Source organism: Nanorana parkeri, unplaced genomic scaffold (genome assembly GCF_000935625.1).
Source record: "Nanorana parkeri isolate BGI_ZX_2015 unplaced genomic scaffold, ASM93562v1 scaffold363, whole genome shotgun sequence".
Lineage (NCBI taxonomy): Eukaryota > Metazoa > Chordata > Amphibia > Anura > Dicroglossidae > Nanorana > Nanorana parkeri.
The window spans coordinates 297,379-306,868 of NW_017306631.1; the positions used below are offsets into that span (position 1 = coordinate 297,379).

The 9,490-nt window shown below is 41.9% G+C and overlaps 1 protein-coding gene across 1 annotated transcript in view; it reads right to left on the reverse strand.

The window, feature by feature from the left end:
• The window catches only part of SOS1 (SOS Ras/Rac guanine nucleotide exchange factor 1), a 193,023-nt gene that overhangs the window by 29,107 nt on the left and 154,426 nt on the right, over positions 1–9,490 (reverse strand). The window contains exon 16 of the mRNA XM_018558855.1: positions 1,052–1,214. Within this exon, the coding sequence (XP_018414357.1) occupies positions 1,052–1,214 (163 nt within the window). The remainder of the gene's footprint in view (positions 1–1,051; positions 1,215–9,490) is intronic.

The following is a 9,490-nucleotide window of genomic DNA, read 5'->3' on the forward strand; positions in this document are numbered from 1 at the left end:
CGAATATTGGATTCACTTACGGGATCACCGATTGGTTTAAAAACCACGGATGTTTTCTTCACTTATGGGTGGATTTCAAATGGATGAACTATGATTAATTTCACCAGCACAATATAAAAAAGTGTATTTTATTGGATATTTTGAGACCCATCTGACTCACTGTGGATGATTCCTTGCTTATGCAGGATCACTGTATTTATATTTATCTATCATTGATCACTTATTAATTATTGATCACATATTTATCATTGGTAACATATATATTGGGGAATTTGAACCTTTTTCTTATCACTGTGATTATTTGATAATGATTATGTGCATGAGATTTATTAATTATTATTAGTGTTTTGCTTTTTGCACATATATATGCACTTTATACATTTGTAGGTGTGTTAACTATTTAGGTTGAGGTCCTTTAGTGCTCTCTAATTTCCAAAAGTTAATAAAATTGTTATGGTGGGTGGGTTGGGCAAGAAGGCATTGTTATCCATTAAGCTGGCAAACGTTGCCCTTTATACATGGCTTTCCCTTGTGGTGCCATCTTCTGAGCATGTCAGCAAGAGGCTAGCATCCAGCTCCATAAACAGATGCAGACCCACTGATGACATAAGAATACAGACGCTTTATTAAAGCCCTGGATACTTAACTTCTTTAATAAGCAGCTACCAGAGTGAAGAATAAATATTTTTTTGTATACTCAGACCTGAGAATATCACTTACTGTAAATATCTGGCATGGGAGAGAACTGCCAAAATCAGGAACACAAGGTACAACTCATATGACCAATGCTGTGCCACTTGTCATGTAAGCAGAGGAAAAGCCAGTAACTCATTAGTCAGAATAATAAGTGAGCGCATTCTTGTTATCCTTTCCTAAATACTAATTCATGCCACTTATCCTTTCCTAAATGCTAAGGTCAATTTCCATTCAAAAAATAACTTTATACAACTGGCAACATTTTTTTATTTAATATATCTTATAACCAGATATCATATAAACAGTGTAGAATTGGTTTACGTTCAAATTTATCTTCAATACATGAAACACTCACCTCAAAAGTGTTATCAAGTCTGTATATTGGTGAAGAGTTCATGGCACTTACAACTTCAAGTACGCCATTAAAATTGTTTAGCTCTTGAAAAACCTGGAGAATTTCTATGATTCGACTTACAACTACCACTCGCTCTTCTAGGTTTTCTGTTTCTACGATGCACCTACAGCAGAGTACAAAAAAACCATAGTACATATATGATCAAGAGGATGGCCAAAATGTACAAACTCAAATCGGGTATTTATGAGCATCTATCATTAACGAGTATAAATGGGGCACTAAAACTGAAAAACAAATGAATCTAAGTTAACAAGTAGGACCAGATAATCATCAAAAAATCAACTCATCAGTAATGTTTCAATACCAGGTCACCACTACCTGTGGGTTCCTGTTGTAATAGCAAGAATTTCTGTCTCAGTGAAGGTCTCCAACCCACAATTACATCTACCGGTGTAGGCACTCGGATTTTAAACTTTGGGTTTCTTTGGAACAGGAGAACAATGAATTCCCCTTGTCCAGTCTTCCCTGGCTGTCGCCGTCCCATCTGCGAACACTAGGGAATCATCCTACTATAGGTCCCATCCTGCGAGTGACACTCTATAATCTATGCACTTGAGGAGAAAATGACGGGCATGAGCCCTGTTTGGGGGAATCTGGATTTTCGACCGGTTTTAATGCATAAACAATCTTTTGGTCCAAAGGACCAAGTCTAAAACTAGACTCAAAGACTATATAACTTTGCCAGATGTGTCTTTGCTGACCGACCTCCAGTCTCTGACTACTCCCCCTTTCTCCAGGTGGAAACTGTTACAACTTTGCCATTTTCTGACTGCCCTATATAAAAAATATGACTTTTCTCTGAACTTAATTACCTTTGAAAAACTGTGTGTGCAAAAGGGGTTGCTTAGGCATACACTGTCTCTTGTGCATACCCTCCTGTCGAACCCCCTGGACAATGTTTCTCCCCTGTTTTTCAGAAAATGGGAAAGGGACCTTCAACTCGAGTTTACCACAGAATAGAGGGATGACATCCTTTACTTTGCTCATCAAGCCTCAATTTCAAGCAGATATCAGGAATCTGGTTACAAGATTTTAACACAGTGATACAGGTTCCCTTCTGTGCTATTCCAGCAGGTGTCCCAGTTGTGCTGGTGTTGTGAAGAGCAGGAAGGCAAGCTCCTTCATGTGTTCTGGAAGTGCCTCCGGCTGAGACCTGTTTGGGATCAAATCCATGACCATATTTATAATTTAACAGATGTGAATTAGGGAGTCAACCATGAAGTCTACTTACTTCACTTAAATTCTTTTTCTAGATATTGGTATAAGTTTTACACTATGTACTGTGTTTTTGGAGGTGTTTTTTCTTTGAGACAGGCAGATTTTTTTCTTCTTTCTCTTTTTCTTCCTCTCTCCTCCTCCTCTCCCTCCTGTATCATTCTTTTCCTTTTCTTACAGTTTTTAATTCATTGTTTTGCATATATGTGGGCAGGGATGTGCACGTATTCACGTTTTTAGTGTGTTCTGTTATTGTTTTTTTCTCTTTTTGTGGATTGCGGGTCATGCAATATCTGTATCACATTTGGAGAATTTATGGAGCTAACTCACCCTTTGATTGTATTGCTGTGTCAGTGTTTTACATCACTGTTCACTTTAAATAAAGAATTTACAAAAAGAAAAATGGTAGAACAAGAGCCCCTGAACCCTTACGAAGTCCTTTTGGATTAGCAAAAGGGATCAGTCTTCTTTAAAGAAGCATGGCTGAAAGATAAACTCTCACAGCTTACAAAACAAGCAGAGAATGGAGTAAACATTTTCTTTGGGTGAACTGGAGCCAGACGGGTTGAGGTTAAAGGCAGAGCCTAGCGTAGGGAAAAAGGGAGTCTTAGACCCCAAACACAATCTCGTGCCTATATAAAACCAAAAAGGTTCCTTACAGGATAAGACCACCAGTTCAAACACTCGCCTTGCAGAGGTGATGGCTACAAGGAACACCACCTTGTGGGTGAGCGTCAAGAGAGGAATGTTTCTAATGGGTTCAAATCTTTTTGAAGCGCAGAGAGAACCAGATTCAGACTCCATGAAGTTACAGGGGAGTTACATGGAAGACTCCCTATGCAAAGGTCCAAATAAAGGAATAAGAGGCCAATGGCCTCTTAAACAAGATAGCAAGAACTGACCATTGACAGCGCTAAAAGCCCAACGTGGGTCCAGTTCCAGCTGTAGGAAGTAGATGAAAAGGTCCCACGGAGAATCTCCTAGGGTAAAAAAAAAGCCCCTAGACGCACAAAAAGTGAAATATGCCTTCCATGTTCAAAGATAGTCCCTGTGAGAAGTAGACTTCCTTGCTTTTAACATAATGAGGATCAACAAATCAGAGATGCCCTGTTCCTAAGAAACTGGGCTTTATCTGCCATGCTGTTGAAGCCGGCAATCATGAATCAGGATGGCAAATCGGTCTATGAGACAGTATATCCAGGCGATCTGTCAGAGCCCACAGAATATCCATTGGGAGTCTTGCCAGATCAGAGTACCACATACACCGGGAGCTCCATCTCAATCCTGCAAAGAAGATGAGGAAGAAGTTGTAGGGGAGGAAAAGCATTGATCAGGGTGTACTGGCCTTACAGAGCCTCCAGTGCTTCCAGTAGAGCATCGGTTCTCAACTCGAGGGTCGCGACCCAAAAGTGGGTCGCGACACCTTCTGCAGTGGGTCGCGGTGTCATTTCTTCATAGAGCGGCCCATCTGCATTAGCAAGAACTAGAGGGGGAATTTGTATTTCAGCCTGTGGGAACTCCATAATGTAAAACTGTCCCCTCTCTCCCGGCCTCCCCCGTGCTCTCCGATAAAGTGATATGGCCCGGGGAGAGAGGGGACTATTTTCTCACTTTCGGCCGGCGCATTAATATCAGGAGCCGCGGCTCCCGACAATTAAGTTAAAGTTCCGGCCCGGCCTGCACTGGAGAGTACAGCAGATATCAATCCGCCGCTTTACTCTCCAGTGCAAATAGTTCAGTCTGACTGAAATCAGGGAAAGGTAGGCAGGCAGGGAGATGTGCACTGTGACAGGACATGGGACACTGATGGATATTATGTATTCCAAGCCCACATAATATCCATCACTGTCCACTGGCATAATGTATGTTCATTAAATACATAATGGATGTTATTACAGACTGGGCTCAGAATACATAATGTCCATCAGTGTCCCCTGTCATATTGTTCTCTGTTAGTGCAGAAGCTGGGTGGGGGGCGGGCTCCGCTGCAATTTTTTTACCTGCAGCAGAACCTATGCTAATGCACCCAACCTTCTGCACTGACAGGGAACATTATGACAGGGAACACTGATGGTCATTATATATTCCAAGCCCACATACTATCCATTAGTGTCCCCTGTCGTAATGTCTCCTGTCAATGAAGAAGCTCTGGGGGGCATTAGCAGGGGCTTAGTAGAGAACCTGCAGCGGTGCCCCTGCTAATGCTCCCCATTTTCGTGGTTCCCTGCTGTACTGACAGTGTTTCTGGTCCCAGCAGCCACAAGCTGGGCTGCACGGGAGATGGAGCACAATGCTGTGCTTGATCAGCTGTGTTGGAGTGCATGGGAGACATTAGGGGTCATTAGACCCCAGATGTTTCCAATAGGAGAACCTGTCACCTCAATACGCTATCACATAGGAGCTTGTTCGCCCCTATGTAATAGTAATAAAGTTAAGGGGAAAAAAATTAAAGTCATAAAAATAATAAAATAAATATTTAAAAATTAAAACCAACCCCACCATTTGCATGCGAATAAACATGCGTGTGTGGGGCATTCATGTGTATGCACCAAACATGTTAGGTATCACCGCGAACGTTGGAGTGAGAGCAATAATTCTCGGGCCATAATTCATGGTTAACGCTAAACTGATGACCTGTACAGGCTTTTAAAACGTCACCTATGGACAATGTTGTGAAGCATAGTTTTTCGCCATTGCTGAGGTGCATGCAATTTTAACACTTGACATGTTTGGTATCTATTTACTCGATGTAACTGCATTTTGTATATTTCACCAAAAATGTGACCATGTGTCACATTGTTATGCCTGATAAAGGGACTGCATCTGGCTCTTGTCAGTCATTACGGTGTCACCCCCTCTGATGGTATCTGTGTGGGCCATACATCCCTTGTGACGCCCCTGCCTGCAATACTGCCCCTACCCCCTCCTAAAGCTCCAAACCCCCACATACCCCCCACAATACAATTCCATACCCCCAATGATGTTTAAAATTTGCATATATACGTTGCTGAATACTGCACAAGTTGTTTTGTGTAATAAATGAAAATGTTTCAGAAATGAAATAATTTTTGGGTAACGACTTAATGACCAAGGAAAAATGTGGGTCCCGAGGTTACACAGGTTGAGAACCACTGCAATAGAGGATGCCTGTATGTGGAGCTAAGTATCTGGAGACAAACCTGTCGAGTTTGTTGCTAAATCTGGAGGCTGGAATATAGCATACAAACCTGGGATCGGAGAGTATGAAGTTTCTTTTAAAGGGAGAAACACTCTGGTCTGAGCTGTGTCCAGAACTAGACACAGATACTCCAAATGATGAGTAGGTTCCAGAGCTGATTTCTGAAGGTTCAAACTTTGTAATGTCTGGACAGTCACGGTTACACTATCCGACAGAGCCCCTTGCCAACTGTTCCCTCAACAGGAGGTCATCTAAGTACCCAAGCAGCCGAGAGGCCAAATGACAGGGCCACAAACTGAAAGTACAGGGGACACTCAGCAAAGCTGGTGCACTGGAAAGCTGGGGAAATGAAGGTATACATCCTTGAAGACCACAGAAACCAGGATGTCTTGTGGTGAAAAGAGGTTATTACAGACCAAGTGGACTCCATGTGGAATCAATTGAAGATATTCAGTGGTTTGACATCCAAGATGCCCCCTTTGGATTTTGGAACTGTGAACAGGACAGGACAGTGAACCTAGATCCAGAAGCCCCAAGAGGACTACATGGAGATCTGCTAATCTGTGTGATGGCACAGGAAGACTGGAGATGAGAAACTGATAAGGGGACTAGAAGTGAAACTCTAGCATGAAGCCCCTGCAAACCACCTACCGCACCAAAGCATTTATAATGCAAGCTGCCCAAGTGTCCACAAAGGCTAACAGACACCCCCTACCAAAAAACAGAAAGTGTGACCAGTAGCATTCTTGATAATGGCTTTCAGAGTAGATCCGAAGAAATGTCCCTCGAAGGCCATGCGGCGCATATGTACTAACAGGAGACGCTTGCGGAAGATGAGACAGGAAAACTCCAGCAACTCATCACAACTATAGCAACAATCATTTGCAATTCAGTGACCGATGGATCAATGGCAGCAGTGACAAGATCCTTTTTAATGGACTTAGACCAATCAGCCAAGGTTTGGCAAATCAAAGTCACAACTAAGACAAGAGGAAGAGCAGAACTATAGAGAGGACTTCCAAATGCTTATTGGCTGGTTCCTTAAAGACAGGTTTACTCTATTGTTAAAAAAATAAGTAAAGCCAAACCTTTTTTGCCTTTACTTTTTTTGGAACAGGGGGAGCTTCTTGAATGTAAATGTGGGCGTTTTTAGACGTCCTCATCTGTCCCACTCGTGGGCACTGCTGTGTGGCGCGCAACCAGAGGGACAACTGCTTGAATTGCAGCGCTCCCCCTCCATACACAATTTTAAAGCTTGACATGCTTGGTGTCTATTTACCCAACATTACAATCCATGTACCCATTGCACTCCTGACCGCTCGTCCATAAAAAGTAACATGGGTGCTCGGTAGTCGACGGATGGCCACCGTCAAAACAATAACAAGAATATGGACACTGGCGCTCCAACAGTAGATAGAATACGTCTATTTATTGACGTACATGCAAAAGGTATAATACACTTAGTGCAACGTTTCGGGGTCACGTAGGATCCCCTTCATCAGGCAAAACAAGTGAGAATACAAGTGAAACAACCAGGCATATATACACACACCAAATTAAGTGAACAGACCAATCACATAGCCTGAAGTGGCCCCAGGGACGTCCTGATGACGTCATACTCCCGCCATAATTTAAATCAAAACAAGTATCAGCATGGCAAGTCAAAAGACATAATGCATAAAGATAAATGTGGTTAACATGTATGGTTTCAATAAGTCAATCAAATACCTTGGGACCGTACGGTGCAGTACACGACTGCAGAGAAATGACACTGAGAGGAATGAGCGTAACGGCTGTGGAGAGAACAGCCGTCCGTCCAGGGATGTCAATCAGCCAGATGGGGAGAGTGGTCCGCCACTGTCAGACTCCCAGATGCAGCCTCTAGAAACACCCGTGGACCCGCTACATTTATGATATTTTCATCATATGGCAGGGTGAGCAAGCCACATTCCAGGTCTTTGAGTTCCTTCACTCCATTTTCCCAGGGATCATATTCAATCCCGAGTTCCATGACACCCATATCACCTTTCTCGATGTATTGGTTAATATAGCTGATGGCCAGCTACATACATCTTTGTTCAGCAAACCAACTGATCGTAACGCGATCTTGCACTACCGCAGTTCACATCCTAGACATGTATTAGACAATTTACAACTGATGCAGGTAACAATAACAGACAGCAAAGTGAGCAGAGAGATGGCCTCATCAGTCTTCTGCTGCTCCTTAACTGAGCTATTTGCAGGATGAGAGTAGAGAGATGACACCACTGAATCCTTTCTACAGCCTACAACTACAACAGAAAAAGTGATGTCATTCAGCTGGCTGTGCTATGTGGCAGAGCTGTGTAAATCTCAGAACTTGCTGGACAGAAATAAAAATACTTTGGCAGGTAAAGCAGGTCCTACATTACATTGCTTGTCTAGAGTTCAGCTTTTCTCCTTTTAAAAGTGTGGAAAGAGGACCAGGTGGTTGCCTTGCATACCTGGCAAATGGTTGCTTGGAGTCGAAAGGCCCAAGATGTGTGAAAATGTTCGTTGCTGCCAAGAACCCTCTTTCGATTCTAGCCCATCATGCACACACCAATGTCGATTTTGATAAACGTTCATTAGCAATACTATACTGAGCCTGATGAAGAGGACCCTGTGTGGCCCCGAAAGTGCTTGCTAATGAGAGACCACATTCGTCAATAAATTAACACTTAATTGCTGTTATCATCGTTTGGTGTGCTGGTGACATTTTTCAACTTTTTTCGTACAAAAACGCCACTAATCCATCGATTTTCGTTCGATTCGAAAAAAGTTTTCCAGTCTGACCAATCGAGGAAATTCGGCCAGGATTACAGTAAAAAAAAAATCATTGGGTTCTCATCAACTGATCGATTATCGTTGAAAAGACCATACGAGGACGATTTATGAACGAAAATCAATAGGTGTATGGGCACCTTAAGAAACATTTCTCTCTCAGAACATGGGCTTGGAAAGACAGCAACCTAAAAGCAGGATGAAGTATTAGTCCTCATGACAGAAGATCTGCTCAACTGGGGCCACAGGACATCCACAACCAGAAGAACCAGGTTAGAGTACAATATACTCAAAATTAAACAGCGTTTATAACATTATAACGCAAGTATAATAAGAATCCTAGTGTAATGAAGTGTACAGCGCTAAATGCCCTTCAGGAAATTAGATAACGGTAGGGATCATATGGTGTCACCTCCGTGTCAAGCAATCGTGAAACAGTGTATATATAATAAATATTTGTGTAAAAACTTATAGTACGTTATAAAATGTGTCAGCAGGTGTCATAAAAGGTGTGTCATACATGAACCTTATTAAATAAATAAACAAAAATCTTCAAAGAACATGTGTCATATATGTGAAAAAAATATTATTGTGAAAACAATATTAAATAAATAAATAAACATGTGTCATATATGTGTTGTTTTCTTTTGAAAATAAGTAGAAGTATGCACTTATAATATAAAAAATGCACCCAAAGTTCTTAAAGCTCTCCGGTCTTCAAAACAAAAAAAGCCCAGAAGAATGAGAATCAAAATCAAAAGAAATGTCCAATATTATGAAGTGTCCAACGAAAAAACGATAGAAAAAAAAAAAGGCAGGCAGGTCCCCTATAGGGAATGCACTCACCAGATCCCTGATGGTCGAAAGCCTTTATTCTTATCCAATGGAGGCCGAAGATGTATGTCCTCTTCTCCCGTTTGGTGAAAGCCTCAGGCTACAGAACCCGCTTGCTTCTCCGAGGTGAAGGGATTACAATCTTTGTCGTTAGGTCTCCTCTATTGGGTATCCATCCGGACAAAGAACACAAGAAATGCGCTCATAGCGTAGTAAGTTCAACTTTAATGGGTCCAAAATAATAAATACAGACAAACAAGCGCTCTATAAAAATTCCATAAAAATCAATGTGGAAAGCCGGCTAGTCACTCAATCTGAGTGCAAAAAGGACTGGAACAATGACGTAAAGG